General features: G+C 36.6%; 1 protein-coding gene across 1 annotated transcript in view; it reads left to right on the forward strand.

Annotated features, from left to right (window-relative positions):
• Positions 1-17,495, forward strand: part of LOC111150800 (DDB1 and CUL4 associated factor 6) — a 165,124-nt gene that overhangs the window by 104,819 nt on the left and 42,810 nt on the right. The window contains exons 13-15 of the mRNA XM_022508408.1: positions 2,618-2,735; positions 7,213-7,325; positions 13,543-13,545. Coding sequence (XP_022364116.1) covers positions 2,618-2,735; positions 7,213-7,325; positions 13,543-13,545 — 234 coding nt within the window. The remainder of the gene's footprint in view (positions 1-2,617; positions 2,736-7,212; positions 7,326-13,542; positions 13,546-17,495) is intronic.

Below are 17,495 nucleotides of genomic sequence, written 5' to 3' on the forward strand. Positions count from 1 at the left end.
TTAAATTAGGAAGAGTAGTCTGGAACAAACCGGGAAATGAACCCTAAACCTCGGGTAGATATTCTCGTTAATGCCTCAGTTCTGCACTGTGTGGTGTTTGTGCCAGAGACACTTGTTACGCATGTTCAGTCTTCAAGGAGTGAACTAGGCTTGGGGGTCTGAAGCTTGTGTGGCTCACAGAAGACTACATTCTGTTAATACAGCAATGGGCCAGTTTTACCTAGGGCTGGTAAATTCGTTAACAGCCTAAATATACAAATTCTGTCAACTATGGTCATTTTATAAATTAAATGAGTACCACTGTGTTTTACATGATTGACAATATGTAGGTTATATTCATGAGAGATTAAATAATAACTTTGTAATAGATACCGTAAGGAAGAAGGTTTTAAGTAACATTGATCATCGCAGGAAGCTTCTTGCTTTCCAGGTGGAGGGTGTCACATACATTTAAATAAGATACTTTCTACACCATTTTGACCTCCAAACAGCTCTTTGTTTACTATATTCCTATAATTACAGCATTCAAATCTCTGTCTCTTTAATTTTACTCAAAAGAATATTTGATATAGCATTTAAATGGCTTTTTAAAACATCTGCTTCTGTAACTGAAGTGGACGTAGGAAATTCATTCCTATTCTCTCACACCTGCTTTTGTTTTCTATCCCTTCTTTTCTTTAAAAGAAAAATAAATAAGGTGCCTCAGCGCAGTAGGTAGCGCGTCAGTCTCATAAAAGAAAAATAAATAGCAAAGCACTTTATAAAGTGTTGTGAGTGATAATGAAAGAACCAGCCCCAGCTCTGCCTCTTGGTTTCTTGGATCATCTTCAAGTCTTCCGGCTGTCGGTCGTTATCAGTTCTAGGTGCCTGAAGATGACTGTGATTTGGGCAGCGTGGGACAGAAATGTCAGCAACATAATTAAGAATAAGGGAGAACTCTATGTGGACGTAGGACCAACAGGAAATTTTTTAAAGATGGTCGAGGGTAGGACAGATGTTTTAAAAGTCCCACTCTTGATAATTTTATGAAAGCTAAATGTCTGTTAATTCAGTTATTTTATCAGAATGCCGCTTTGATAAAATAACCTCATGTAAAACACGGAATGTAATACTGAATCTTTGAAAGTTGTGCGATGGCTTAATTTTTTATATCAATGACATAGTCGTAACAAAGGCAGTGTAAGAACCAAAGTGTTTTTACCATTTGTGAGGCCAGCTTTGTAATTCACTGATGCTTTATTTGCAAACACCAACTAATATCATAGGAGAGGATTTCATGTGAGTTACAAGTAAAGGCCTGAGAACTGATAGTCCAGAGTTCTGTTATCAGCTTGATTTCTCCTCTCTTAGACAGAATCCCTTTCCCTGTGTGCTACAGCTCTGTATTTGAAGTCTTGTTAGTTGCCCTCTTACGGATAGAAGTTAGAGCCGAGGTTCTGTGAGATTCTCTTTTATTACGTGCTCCCGTGGCCTCAAGAGGGATGAGAAAGATAAAAGTCCTTCATTGCGGTATAAAGTGAACCTCAAAACCAAAAACCTAAGTAATTTTGGTTTTACGAAGTTGTTACTGCCTTTGTTGTTATTTTCCAAGGCAGAAGGCTTATTTTTAGTGCTGTTCTATCTGGTGTCAAGAAAACAGTTGTCCCACAGACGAATATTCTTTCTGTAAGCAACTGGCAGAAGTGTTACAGGTTTGATTATGTAGCAGTTTGTGTTTTCTATATATGTTAATGCTTCCCCCGAGCTGTTAATCACGGAAAAAGAGAAAATTTCAAAGCTCTATTTTATTTTGTTTTTGAATATCCATGTACTTTTGCGGGGGGGAGGTGGGGACGCGTGGGAAAGGATGGTTTTGGAGTGGTCTGTATCAGTTTCTGTAGAATGTCTTGATTTCTATTTGACATTTTACAAAGATTTACTATGTTGAGATAGATCAACTGTAGGCTCCCAAAGTGAAACTACCATTTCCATAATTTAGAAAACAAATTCCTTGCAAGATTAGTCAGGAGAGGAAGAGGAAATATACCAAAACCTACAGTCTTGTAGCAGAGAGAGTTTTATAAATATCAAAAGCACATTGTTTTCTTTTCCTCCCCTCCCAATAGAGTGTGGGCTCTACTCCCTTTCTATATTATAAATCTGTGAATTTGCAGGAACAGAAAGAATTCGATAGCCTTCAGTTGTCGCAGAATTTTGACTCAGCCACTTTTCAGAGCCCCAGCCTCTTAACTCCTGTCAGTTGCCCTGGATGCCCGAGCAGGTGGGGAGCAAGACTGTGAGCAACTGCGAGCTCCGTTAAGTGCGAGTACCGCTTGGTAACATGCCTCATAGCCTCCTAATAGTCTTTGATTTCCTGATGACTAGATACGGTTCTCAAATGTGTGTAATTTCCATCTGAATCAAAGGGAATTATGTACACAAAGCTAGAATTTGATGCAATGCCACTTTGAAATAGTGTTTCTACAACACTTGCTTTTGAACTTTAAGTGAGAACCGTAACAGACGTGAGAAAGAATTATGACAGGGACAACCTAATTTAAGTTTTGTGAATTTTAGGAAATGTCATCTTTTTATTGGTTTCAGAGACTTTTTCAAATGTTTTAAACACAATTTTCAGATAACAATAATGAAAAGCTGAGCCCCAAACCAGGGACAGGTGAACCAGTTTTAAGTTTGCACTACAGCACAGAAGGAACAACTACAAGCACAATAAAACTGAACTTTACAGATGAATGGTAAGTTAATATTTTTGTAAAGCTGTTCTTAGCCATTTTGTAGGATTGTACTAGATACTATTTTTAGCACTTCATCTTTGTGTTTTGTTTGCTGTAATGCATTGGTTCTCAAATTTGGTGTGCTTCAGAATGGCTCGAAGAGGTTGTTAAAACGCATATTACTGGGCCCCACTCTTGGTTAATTTGAGGTGGGATCAGAGAATTTGGATTTCTAAAAACTTCCCAGGAGACTCTGATGTTGTTGGTCCTGGAATATTTCTTCTCATAGAAAAATGCAAAAGATTAAAAAAAAAAAAAAAGTTAATCACCAATAGACCGTTAGTGCCAAAAAATAAACCTAACATTTTGGAGCTTTTTTTCAGTCTTGGTCCTATGTACAGGTGTGTGTGTGTACGTGTGTGTGTGTGTGTGTGTGTGTGTGTGTGTGTGTACATGCATATACACATATATGTATGTGTATGTGATTTGGGGTTTTAAAATGTAATTTTAATCATACTGAATATATCCTGTTCTCTCCTGCATTTATTTGGCCTAACTCTGTAATAAATATTTCCACATTTCTACTTAATTTTCATAAATACGAATTTTCTAGCTGTGTGATATACCATCAGTTAGGTTTACCATAGTTTACTTAACCATTTCCCTTTCATCGGGCGGTGGATTTGTTTACCTTTTTTAAAAATGGTGAATATCTTTGTTTACAGGCTTTTTCCTACCTTTAAGATTATTGATTTGAGATGTACTTTTAGAAGTGAATCCGATCTAGGTCAAAGGTTATTGCCGAATTATTTTCAAAGAGCTTTGCTGTTACTACATTTCTTCCAGCAGCACAGAAAAACACATACATGTTATGGTCCCCAAGCCAGCGTTCAATATCAGTATATTCATTTATTTTTTAACTTATGTATTTGATCTTAAGATAATTGTCATTTTTAGTGAATTGATTACTAGTAAGGTTGAACTTTATATTTTGTCTAGGTTCTCTTTAGTGACATTTCTGATTATACTTATGGTTCATTAATCTAGTTAAATTTTATATTTTTAAAAAATCAAGTTATGTGACCTTCTTACATTCTTTCACACTGTCTCATGGCCTTTTGCCTGAGACAGCATCCAAAATTTTGTATTTAAGTTTATTGCTATATTAATATTTAATATATAGATAATATATTTGTTCTTAATATATAAACAGTTGCATATTAATATAATTATATGATTAATATGTAATAATTAATCATCTTGTAACCAATATATTAATTATGTTGTGTAATTAATATATTAATATATTCAGTTGTATATTATTATATATTATATGCTGGTATAATATATAAATAATATGTTGTTATATATTATTTATTAATATATAATTCTATGTTGATATGTGATGTTATTTATTTCAATGCACTGGTTTCCATTTGTGTTTATATGTGTATTTTACATTAAAATCTTTGATTAAGTAGTATTTTAAAATATTATTGAAATCCTTCTATATTCCTGAGACTATTCTAGATACAGGGAATAGATTAGTGAAAAAAACTGGCAAAAACCCTCTGTCCTATTAGAACTTACACTCTAGGGGAAGACAGACAATAAACAGTAAGTACAGGGATTGTATAGTATGGTGGGAGGTACTAAGTGCTGTGGAAGGAAATAGAGCAAGTAAGGGGCGATTGGGAGACCTAGGACAAGGGCAGGCATCACTGAGAAGATGGCATTTGGACAAAATCTTGAAGGGTATGAAGGAGTGAGCCATGCGTAAATCTGGAGGAAGAACATTACACGCAGAGAGAAAGCTAGTTCAAAGGCTCTGAAACAGGAACAGACAGAGGACACTCGAGGGGCTTGAAGAAAACCAGTGCAGCCCGAGTGGAGTGAGCAAAGGAGAAAGTAGTGGCAAAGAAGGTCTGCTCGGTGAGTGAGGGCAGGGGCTGTCTGAGGCCAGTGTAGAGACCAGGCCATGGTCGGGCGACCAGCGGAAAGACTTTGGCAGTGAGAAAGGTGAGAGGCGGTGAGGGCGGTGGGGCGGTACGACGAAATTGGATTCTATATAAATGTTTGAAGGCGGAACAGTGAGTAGAATTTCTGATTTCTTTACAAGCCCTAGTGTCGGAGCTCAACTCCTGTAACCGTGCCTGTCTGTGGCCCTTTTCCTTAATATGCAATTTAAGGTCATCGAAGATTGTTATTCTTTATGTCTTTCCAATTCCCCTCTCTTGTTTCTGCGTAGAAAAGGCTGATTTTTTATAAAGAGTCACCGGAGCATTTTTTTGGCAAAGGTCTTTCGTGCCGCTCTTTCGAGTGCTGCTTTTCCTTCTCTGAGAACCAGCAGCAAGTGACACTCTCTCGCTTATTAGTTTCTTATTTCTTCATCGCAGAGTAATGAACCTTTTTTTCTGATTATGAAAGAAAAAGGAAAAGAAACCAGTAAAAGGAGAATTCAGGAAGGCAGTCTTTTTCATCTCGCCAGTTTGGGGTCTTGCTTTTATTTGAGTTTCTTTGATGACAGATGAGGCAGTAGAGCACACGAAGAGCTTAGATGTTAAACTTGACAAGCCGTTGAACCTCTCTGAATCCCAGCGTTTTCCTCTGAAAACGGACATATTTAAGAGAACCTACTTCAGAGTTTTGGTGGGAAGATTTAATGAGATCACGCAGAAAAAGTACCCAGCGCTTAGCACATTGATGGGCACGTGGGCCCCGGGGGGCAGCTTTACGTTATCATCTTCTGTAAATTGCTTTTCATATCCTTTGCCCATTTTTCTACTGCGGTGTTTTATCTTTTTCTTATTGATTTATAAGAACTGCTTATTATAGAATTGAGTGAGGGCGACACCATTTGTCTTTCATTTGTTGCAGATATTTTTTCCCCAGTTTGTTGTTTGTCTTTCCGTTCACTTACGGTAGTTTTGCTTCATGGTTTCGGCCTGTGAGCTCGTGCTTAGAAAAGCCTATCCTTCCCAGGATTGGGGGAAAGCTTCTTCTTTTTTCCTCTTAGATTTCTGTGATTTTATATCAAAAATATGTGTTCAATCCTTCTGCACTTTATTCTGCCATAAAATATGATGTAGAGCTATAGCTTGATTTTTCCACATGACCGTTCCTTTGTCCTAGTAGTGTTTAATGAACAATTTATTCTTTTTTCTGTGATTTAAAATGCCATATTAACATATGCTAAGTACATTTACTTGGTTACATTGTCTTTTCCACTAATGGCTCCTACTTTCCTACATCAGTACCATGTTTCAATTATCATATCTTTTATACACTGAGCATTTTATTTATGCCTGTATTAGAGCTTTCTCAATGAAAAAAAAAAAGATTTATATATCACATTGACTTCTCTTTACCAAAATTGCTATATATTTCTTTATGGTTAAAAAGAAACAACATGATTTGTTGAAAAACAAAATCAGAATCTAGAGAAAAGTGTAGAGAAACTCAGGTGCAGTAGTCGTACTGGGACGACACCTAACACTGGTGTACATCTTTTCTGACGTTACTCTCTGCATGGAAGCCCGTGTAGATGTGCACTCTTTTAAAAACATGCCCTATTACACATGGATGCCCTTTAAAAAAAATCAGATTGACTTCTACAGTTAGCCTAAAAGAGTTTTTGTAAAATCTTGGCCAAAAGTCCATGATAATTTGTATTGTTTCTTGAGTCACTGCTACATGTCTATAATTAACAGTTTGTAAACACTGTAACTCTTAACCTTTTTTTCTTGCTCTTACTGCATTTCTATGAATTTAATTTTGACCTTAGTCAGATTGTTGTACATTTCCTTCTGTTTTCTTTCCCATTCAATCCCCACCTTACACATATGCCATGTTTGTCACAGGACATTCTTTGAAAATTATTTAAATCCATCTAGTATTCTCGTCTTGCTAAAATTGCTGGCAGGATTAAGTCATTATCAGGTAAGTTTTAACAGCAAAACATGAAACAGAACAGTGCTCCTCAGTCAGCTGGCATGTTTGAACAACTGCCCAGAAGTGGAAGTGACCCATAGAGGGCAGCTCAAGGGCCAAAGAACTGTCCGGGTCTCTTTTCAAGTATTAGTTTAAGAGTAGCCTAGAACAGCAAAGTCTTAAAGGACGTATGGTCGAAGTCTGTAGAAGAGGAGGAATTGGGATGTAGCGAACCATCCGTGTTGAGGACGAGAAGGGGGTCTATGTAATTAAAATTCAATAGAAATGTATAGAAATATTATACCTGACGATAGAAGCATCAGAACTGTGAAGAAGTGGTGGTCCTTTCGTATTTTTAAATCTCTTTTTTACGGTAAAAGAGTATTAGAATAACCACCTTGATCTGTGAAGGTGGTGTTTTATGAGTGCTTATTAAAATAATAAATCCTGTATTTTATTTGTGGTATGAATTTTTTTATTGTTTCCTAGTTGTAAAGTATACAGATCATCCTAAAAGTTCATATTTATTAACTTCTTGGTGGAACCACTTGTTTTGTTTTGATGGTAGGAGCAGTACTGCCTCAAGTTCTAGAGGGAATGGGAGCCACTGCAAATCTGAGGGTCAAGAGGGACCCTTGGCCCCAGAGAGCTCTGTGCAGCCACCGGGAGACAGCGACACAAGTAAGATAGTGCCGTGCTTTTGTTACTACGAGCCCCTGGGGCTGGATGTCCACCCACTTTTCTGCTCCTTCAGTGCGGCAATTCTGTTTCTTGTTTTTATTTATTTATTTATTTATTTATTTATTTAAGATTTTATTTATTTATTTGACAGAGATCACAAGTAGTCAGAGAGAGAGGAGGAAGCAGGCTCCCCGCGGAGCAGAAAGCCCGATGCGGGACTTGATCCCAGGATCCCGGGATCATGACCTGAGCCGAAGGCAGAGGCTTTAACCCACTGAGCCACCCAGGCACCCCTTCTATTTCTTGTTTTTAATAAGTTCCCTGTGCCTCAGTAGTCCAGACATCACTATTGATGAGCGGTTAGCAAGTGCAAATGGCCAGGGCCTTATACATTTCAGATGGGGAGTCACAGGGAAGCACGGTGTCTCTCCAGGCACCGTGGTCTGAACAGTGGTTATTGCACTGAAAATATGTGAGATGTAAATATTAGTTTGAGTGATCTTTACTATTTTTATACTTAGCAGCAAAATCCAAAATATCTGCCTTGATTTTTTTCAAAGACTATGGGTAGCTTGTGAAGGGGGAGAAAAAGGATAAAATTTGAATGGGTTATGTATGAGTGAATCCAATTTCATACAGGAAATGCTGTTTGGGGACTTTTTTGGAACACTGTCCTAGAATGTTTTCCATGACCATTGTATGAAATTTAGTGTCTAGTACAGAGCCTGGAACACAAATTTTCAATAAATACTTGGTGAGTGAAGGAATAAATGAATTCTACTTCTTATTAAATGAAGAGATACGTCAATGTAACAGAGTTTACGATAATTAGGTATGTGTAAAACAGCTGCCTGGCAAGCAGATATGCAGTTGGGAGCAAAATACACTGGTCCCTAATGGTCTTGGAGTTAAATCACAGAAATAAATATTTTCAGTGGCCAAAACAATTTATAGTAGGGTCAGCTTTACGATTTGTTTGTGATAGTTGAGATTATACCAAATGCACGGTAAAGAGATAGAAAAATACTCAGTTTTAGGTTTAGATTTTTTGAAATTTAGCAGAAAGGCAAACCAAGTAATGTCAGTTGTGGGGGGTAATCTAAAGCAAAAATTCTACCCGAAGACTTCATGAAGGTCCGTGCGTGGGCTTTGGGAGGTGGGGCAGGATTGCCCTTCTGTCCTTGACAGTGTTTGTACACATATATTCTTGCATTTCCTGAGGGGAGGTTGTATCTGAAGGTCAGGAGATTCTGTGATCCAAAAGGGACTAGGAACTGCTTATACAGAGGAAAGCTAGGGTTTTCAATCGGTGTTTATTTTTATTTTAAAAAAATTGGATTTAATGATAATTTGGTTTATTTATTTCCCACAAGTTCTTAAAGAACCATCAGAGGATGTGACAGCATGTCAGGAAGGTACCTCTGCAGAAAGCACAGTTGAGAACCGTGTAAACACAGGTGAGTTGTCTTGTTCTCTTTAGATAATTGCTCCATGTTGGAAAACAAGAAGCTGTAATTTATGTTACTCTCTCCCAAGTTAGAGGCCATTTAGAAATGGATGTGTTATGGAATTCTCCTCTTCCTATAGGGAGAGCGTCCAGTTTGATTAAACAGTGTTGCCGACATGACCAGCAGTTTCTACTTTATTTTCCGACAGCACAGTCAGATACACTCACATCTGAGCCCTTGGATTCCAGCTCAGGAGAAAGAAATTACTTCAATCTTGATAGTTCTTGTGGGGTTCCAGAAGAACCCACTTTGTCTGAACAAGACAAGGAACCAGGAACTTCAGAGCAGACTAGCACTGAAGGTGCTACCAGTCGAAACCCCACCAGTCCTGAGCCTCAGTCACAAACAGGAGCCGTTGGGCCGTTGGCTCGTGAGGAAACATCAGCCAGGGACTCTGCTCTCCAGGACACAGACGACAGTGACGACGACCCAGTCCTGATCCCAGGTGCGAGGTATCGAGCGGGACCTGGTGACAGGTTGGTAAAGTTCTAGTTGAAATGAACTATAAAAAATGCAATTCACAGGACTTTGTTTGAAGTCAAATAAAGGAATCTCTCCATTTTTCACAGCCACTTTTCTAAGGGTGTCTCAGTCCTATCAACTCAGAGTTTTTTAAACTGTAAATGATTGTAGTGCGCTACATTCTTTGAGCAAACTGCGTTAAGAGGAGAATAAAAAGTCTCATTGCTCTGTATCTCCAACACCGGAGACTTGCTCCTCAGTTTACAGATCAAGAGAAAGGAATGTGGAGAACGACCAACAGGTTATGTGTCAAGTCGGGGTTATATTTAGCCATCAGACTGCCCTATAGTCAGCCTGGCCTTTTTCGGTTTTGTTTTGTTTAATGTTCAGGTTTTTTGATGTTCTTTTCTACTGACCCTGGGTTAAGGTAGTGTAATAATAGTTCTCTTTGAGAACCTTATGTTTTTCTGAGATTTCTACTTAACAACTCAGTTCAGGAAATGAAAAATTATACCAAATATATAGAATTGCTCACATGTTCATATACTTTTCTCATTTTTTACTTTGTGTGATCATACGAATATATCTTGTTTTTTAGAAGATAAAATAAAACTTTCAAAGCATATTGTGTTCCATACTTATCAAAAGCTGTTTCTGCAGATAATGCTATCATACCTCATTATAAGCTCTGCCCTTTTCCAGACAATAAAATTTTATCTTTAAGTTCCTAGCTTACACAGTTGTGAAGAACCATTTCACATATTTCTGTGCTCAATATACTACCGTTTATAAAATATTCTGACATTTCCGTCAAGTGAAAGATATCATAGATAATACAGCATTGCCATTCTTCAGTAGTAAATTAATGATCAAGAACATTATGACGTGGGTTTGAATCCTGGTTTTACTGCTTAGCTGTAGTTCCTCATTTAAATTTTGTAATGTTTTTGTATAGTTCAGGTTCCTTTTGTATAAAATGAAGCTATGACTATCTAGAATTGTTACAAGAATTTTCAAAAATCCATTAATCGTTCAGTCCCAGGACCTGTCCACCTTGAACGCACTAACTAACTAACTGATAGCTGTGTTAAGCACCCAAGATGTCTGTGTGGCTTCTCAGACTTAAAAACCAGTTAGAAGGAGAGTGGCTTTGGGGATAGAGATGGACAGAGGACCGCGAAAATCCCAAACAGTACTGCTTGCAGTTCAGCGAAACTGCCTTTTGTAGCTAGGAAAGGATTGCCCCTCTACTGATACTTACTCACATGTCCTCAGTTGGGAGTCTCCGTTAGTTAGGGTTAGTCAGAATGTTTATTTGGCAATGGCATTGTTTTTAAATGTAGAGGAAGTAATCCCTCCCGATTTTTGTACTTCGAGATTAACCAAGCATCTTCTCTTTACCTGCCACACACTAGTCCTCAGCATTCTTAGTCTCTGTTTTAGACAAGGAAGACTTAGTTTCATTTCTTTCCAGACCCAGAGGGATACCATCACCACTTAATTTGTACAGATAAGGTTAGCAACCACAGCACAATTTGAAAATCAAATTGATGGTTTCTGAAACCCAGGATAGAGAGTCCGTTTGTAATTATTTGAGGCTTACACATTTATGTCCTTCTCTTTATATAAGTGAATATATGTCCTTGCTTTTTTCTGTACTTAGGTAGCTTAAAAGTGATGCTAAGGTCATAATTGAAAATAAAACATAAGTATATGCTTTCTAATAAAGTGGGCCATATATATCACTTACCAGGTTTGTTTGTTTAAATAAGACATTATCTATATTTTAATAGATATTAGATACTTGGAAAAAGATCAAAATTATTCAGGCTAATTATTACACTTTTATACCAAGCCTGCTTTATAGCTGAGGAAACAGAGGTGCTGAGCAGAGTTTTTGTATATTCTAGACCTAACAAGGTTTTTTGTTGGTTGGCTGGTTTTTTAAACACAGTAATATAACATCAGTGAGAAGGGAGGATTTGGTGGGGAGAGTGGGTCCTAGAGAACCTAAAACTTCTTGGAGTATATTATCCTTAGTTTGGAGATACTACCAGAAACTAGAATACCTTTCTATTGAGCTTCATCACTTATTTTTCATTTTCATAATACTTAAATGATTTATGTTTTAGGGATTCGCCTAGGGTTTGGATCTACCACAAAGTTGGCACTGATAGCCTCATTGTTCCAAGAGACCCAGGTGCTGAACTAGACCAGCAGAATCTTTTAGAGGCAAGGGACTCAGGGACACTGGCCTAGAGCTGACCCCACTCACGCCATACACGTACTCTCGAGTTCATATTCTCAAGGTTAGATCCGGATCTGAAACCTCGTGTAAGTCTACATTGGTTTCCCTGATTTTTAAAAATTATTATTACAAATTCTTTAGTATTCTGTATATTCAGTTCAGGAATATAGCCTTAGTTTGTCCCATATATTATTTTTTTTATTCTGTACAACATAGTAGTGAACTTACTGAAGAATAATAGAAGAAGAATAATAAAATTCTTAACATTTAAGAAACTTAATCACTTGTTGAAGAAGCGAGGACAAATCCATAAGCTATTTATAAGAATGGGGAGAAACAGTTTTAATAAATAAATGAAATGAAATACAGTGTTACAGATATACAAAAATGTACAGACCAAGGTGATGGTAAAGGTTTATAGTGACTTTCACAACCCTGTCAATTTTTCTTTGAAATATGCATTATTTTCTAACAGTTTTGGTGAAAAATCTTCCTTCTGATTTTTTTCTAAATAATTTGTATTGTTCCTTGTTTCCTTAACACCATCTTGATTAAATCTTGAACTACCCAGATAAGGTATATTTTTAACATCTCTGCACCTTTTTAAGGATCCTTCATCCTTGAGAAAATTGCCCATTTCTCTTCTCTATTTGGAGAATGGGTGTGTTGACTTATTCTTAAGAGATTAAGTTTTAAGATATTTTGCTTTTTAGAACATGAAAAGAATAATTTACCAGCTTGTAAGTAGGTATGGGACATCTGAGAATTTGTTTCCAAAGGGACAAAAGTTTTCAAAGCTTTGTTGTAAAAATCATACCATTTGGTTCTTCGTATCTAAGAACACATTTCATACTTCAGTGAAGTGCCCAGCTAAGAAGATGCATGTCTTAAAGTTCCTTTGTTGCTGCCACTTGAGAAGCCCAGTTGAGATCAGTTTGGTTGGAGTAAAGAAATGGCCCTAAAATTAAAAATGGTGAAAGTATATACTTAGATCTCTGCTTTAATGTGTATAAAGAATTACGTAGTAGATCTCATAATTTTTTGGTCCCAAATTTAATTTTTGAAATGAAAACTAAAAAATGTATAACTAAACCATTTTTGACATACATTTAATAAAGATATCGAAAATAGTTCTTTGCAATGCAAAGTAATGATTTCTTTATAAAGATTTGCATTTATAATCTGGTTAGGTAAATATGATTTGGGTTTTCACTTTGGGGCTGAGATCAAGCATGAGAAAGAAATGTCTTAGAAAATAAAGGTCTTAACAACTAACGTAAATGTTTTAAAATGGAATGCTCTTCTCATTAACGATAGCTAGGCTCGGTACAAATTCAGCTGGGACTCTCTAGAGCAGAGTTCAGCCAACTTTTTCCTAAAAAGCCAGAGAGTAGAAATTTTAGCTTTGCTGGCCAAGGTACCTATGTAACTGTTTAAAGTGCAAATGTAACTATTTACAAATGTAGCTGTTTACAAACATGGAAATTATTCTTTGCCTACCGGCTGTTACAAAACCAGGCAACTGGCCAGATTTATCCCAAGGGCCATAGTTTGCTGATTCCTATTCTATAGCAAATCAATCTTGAAAGAAGCACAACTGTAGTCTGTGGTAAAACGCGCCTACTGGTAGATACCCAGAGTTTAAAACGATGAAGTTCTTCTCTAAATCACCACATACTTGATCCCCTTTAACTTTGTCTAGGGCAAGAGCATAGAACATTAAATGGAAACTAAATTGAAGAAAGAAAGACTTAATCAAACACATACTTTCCAATCATGGTATTAAAGAAACAACAAATAAAAGTAGTGTGTGTATCCTTTGGTGATTTTATACTGGATTTGGAAATATAAACGTGTGCCCTTGGCACGAAAGGAACATGGTCAGGTTTTCGGTTGATATGGTCTTCACGTGAACTGTTTGCACAGTGCCAAATTAGTCTTACAGTTCATGGTATGATGGATGGCTTGGCTGGTCTCTCTTTCTTTTGCCAAACCCAAGAGGGTTTTTGCTCTGTGAGAAGCATCTAAGTGAGCCTCCTGAAGTTCTCACATAGTCTTGAAAGTTTTTAGTTATGGACTCAGCCAAGATGCTCTAAAGGTTTTTTCCATAAATCTTAAAGGTTAGCCACTTTTTTTACAAAGTATTTTTTACACGCGTAGAAATGTGGTTCCATTTACCTACTCTGGACTCTGGAACACAGCCTTGATTTGTAAAGTCAGAATTCTTCCTGTGTTCTAAATTTGCCACCATCTCTTTAGTCATCCTACAATCACTCCCAGTATTTCTAATGATTCCAGTGTATTCTTCACTGAAGAAAATTGCAGAGAGAAAAAAAGTAACGGTGGAGAAAGAACTGAACTCCTAGAGAGGTAAAGGCCCTGTTACTCTTCGCTCGCCTGCTCTGTGGTCTGTGGTTAGGACAGTGAGTCAGCTCAGGGCTTAATTACTCTTTCCTGAAAGAGCAGCACAGCCCTGGGGAGCATAATGCAGGTGCTGGCGGGGTGGCGTGGGTGGCGTGAGTCAGTGCAGTTCCCCACGCGCTGTAACTGCTTCGTTTCTCATCTGTTTAAAGATAAAAGGTGTTAAGTGCAACGTCTTCCTTCTAGTCTATCTTCAGTGTGTGTTTCTGTTTCTTTAATTTCCTCAGACACATTTAGGTGAATGACACAGTCTCACATTAGACCTTAAATCACGAAGGGAAACAAGAAGTTTTCTTAGATTTCGCTGATTAATGATGAAAGTGGTGACCTTAATGCTTTCAGTGTTTGGTTCTTTGAAGTCTTTGTGAGTGACTTTAGTTATTGTGTTCCCTTCACTAGATTTAATATCAGAGGAACAACAATAGGTGATAGAATAATGAGGTAATTCAGTATGTTCCTTCATTATTTTATTTTTTCTTTATGATGAATTTGCCAGGTCCTCTTTTTCCACAGCTAACCACCTTTCCTATTAACAGTTAATACGTCTTATGCTTACTGAGCTCCAAGTGCTAAGCATTGCAAAGCAGGTTGCTTTTCACAAACTGTATTTAGCTGCATGCCCTGCATGGGAGTAGAATGAAAAGAAAGTTCCTGTGTGCGGATGTGACGGATGTTCCCTTCCAGTGTGTCAGATGATAAAGTAACTATAACCTGAAGTGACGTACTTTAAATTACTGGTTACTCCATTTTGAATATCTTGTTGAAGAATATAACTTACTTTTTTTAAAACTTGACTGGGCTACCAATTAGCAATAGCAACATTTTGTTATTATTCAAGTATAGTCCTTTTCTTTGAGATCAAGAAGTAAAAATGGACTTGAGTCTAATTCTGTGCATAAAATTCTGATTTTTTAAAGAAAGTTGTTTTCTTATAAATAGTTTAATAACTTAATGTCACACATCAAGACGATCTGTAACTCTCAGACGTTTTTGTAATTTGAAGACGAACAGTGGGGTACGTTTTTAAAATACAACTTTAAAGTGAACTTCAGTCCCATTAGTCATACCCCAGACCTGTTTTAATTAATTTGTACCACTCTAGCTATATATAATGGGGGGGTTGGGGTTTGGTTTAGTTTTAGGTAGGCTCCCTGCCCATTGTGGAGCCCAGTGCAGGCTTCAGTCTCAGGATCATGAGATCAAAACCTAAGCGGAGAGTAGGAGTTGGACACTTAACCAACTCCGCTACCCAGGTGCCCCTGTAATGGTATTTTATAAAAGAATTTACCATATTGAAAACAAGAGGCAAAATAATTCATATTTTATATTTTTAGTGCTGTTTAATTTCTTCTTATATCTTAGCCTGGTCCTCTAACTACTAAATGTGCCAATTTATTTATTTTTTAAAAATAATTTCCTAATTTGAGCTTGGAATTATCTTAAATTCTGCTGACCATTTAGAAACAGAATATTTAGAATATGCAGTATTAAAAATAAAATACAAAGACTCAGGGAAGAGGAAGGGATCAAAATGCAAAGTCAGTAATCTAGGTTTTTATTTTCTTAGGTCAGTTATATGCTAGATTCCTTCTAGGTTTTTTTTTCTATTAAATGCTGTTTGCCAAATAGCTGATACCTTGAGATATTTTTGTTTTTCTTTTGACATTTCTGGATGAATCAGTTTCGTATTTATTATTTTATCCATTCAGTAAACCTATATGAACCCAACACTGGAAGAAGCTGGAGATAGAAGGATAACGACAAAACAGCCTCCGTTAGCTCTCGGCTCAGTGGGATTCATAGACACATCTAAGTAATTTTAATACAGTAATTGCAGCAGTAGTTTTCCACAGGCACTGGCGTCATTAAGGACTCTTAATCTAAGGAGGGAGAGAATTCTATTTTTTTAATTCTTGGTTTATGACACTATCATTGTTGATTCATGTTTGGTTCCTTTTTTTCATTTATCTTTATTCATTCTTTATTCATTTATTCATTTATTTCTTTATTCATTCATTATTATAATAAGTAAATATCCATAAACCCACCACCTAACCCCAAACTGAAAGACTGCCGGTAACTCAGATCTCTACATTCTGTCCCCTCACCCACCTTACCGGGGCCAACCACTCTTCTGAACGTTCTGTGTATTGTGCCGTGCTGTAAACAAAACATTATCACAAATATAAATGCCAAAGTAATACATCATTTAGTTTGTTTGCCCACTTTTAGACTTGAAAAAAAAGGATATTGTCCGAATGTGGTATTAGGAATTGCTGTTTCTTTCTCAGTCAACGTTAGTTAAGATCCATCCATGTTGTTACGTCGCTGATGCTCAGTCAGTTTTTTGCTCTCTAACAATCTACTGCGTATCTATTCCATCATGCATACCTTTTCCTGTTAATGGGCATTTAAGTTTTCAGTTTCTGCTTTTATCAACAGTGCTGGTTTGAACATTCTGAAACATGTCTCCTTGGGCTTTTCTGGAGTACATACCTGAGAATGGAGTGTTGAATTTTACAAGATAACCTCAAATTGTTTTCCAAAGTGGGAGTGTAAATTAATTTGTACAGTCACTAAGTAATCACATTGATCCACAACTTGGTTTTGTCCCTTTTTTTGATTTTGCTAATTGGTTTGGTGTACAGTGGCATCTCATGGTTTTGATTTTTCATTTCTGTACTTACAAAATGAGATTATGCATCTCTCATTTGTTTTTTGGCCATAACTGGTTTTCTACTGGGTTGTTTTAATTGAATTGTTTTCCTCTTCCATGTTAAATTTTTTTTTTAAGGAATTCTTAATGTATTTTTTATACTAATTTGTGTCATCTATAAGTGCAAATATTTTTTCTGGTTTGTGATTTATTTTTTTAAGCTGTCTTTTGAGGATTCTTAATTTTAATGTAGTTGAATTTTATCATTCTTTAATGCATATCGCTTCCTTTTATTTAAGAAATCCTTACTTCTGGAATTCCAGAAATGGAAAATGTTCTTTTGAAGTCGTCTTTTAAGATATTAATCCATCTGGAATTGATTTTTTATTCATGATGTATATGTTTGCTGTGTAGATAGCCTTGTTTTCTCTGTTCATTTATTAACTGTTGAATTTCCCCAGAGAGCAGCTGTGCTACCCATCACATTACAGAGTTCCATATAAACACAGGTCTGTTTCTAGGCTTTCTGTTCCATTCCGCTGGACAACTGTTTGCCTCTCCATCAGTACCATACTCTTATAATTACTCTAGCTTTATAATCTTAATATTTTCTAAATCTCTTCAGGTCTCTTCTCTTTATTTTTCTTTAGAAGGGACTTGCTATTCTTTGTCCTTTGTCTGTTTTGTGATCAACATTTTAAGTTCCATATACAAGTCATCAGAGTATGATTATAGTTGTAATAAACCTGTAAAAATTTTGAAGAATTGATTATCCTCACAATATTAAATTACCTGTACATTTATTCAGCTCTCTTAAAAAATGTCTTTTATTAACATGTTATAATTTCCTACAAACAGGAATATCTTTATTTATA

Source organism: Enhydra lutris, unplaced genomic scaffold (assembly GCF_002288905.1).
Source record: "Enhydra lutris kenyoni isolate GAN:26980312 unplaced genomic scaffold, ASM228890v2 scaffoldscaffold24, whole genome shotgun sequence".
NCBI lineage: Eukaryota > Metazoa > Chordata > Mammalia > Carnivora > Mustelidae > Enhydra > Enhydra lutris.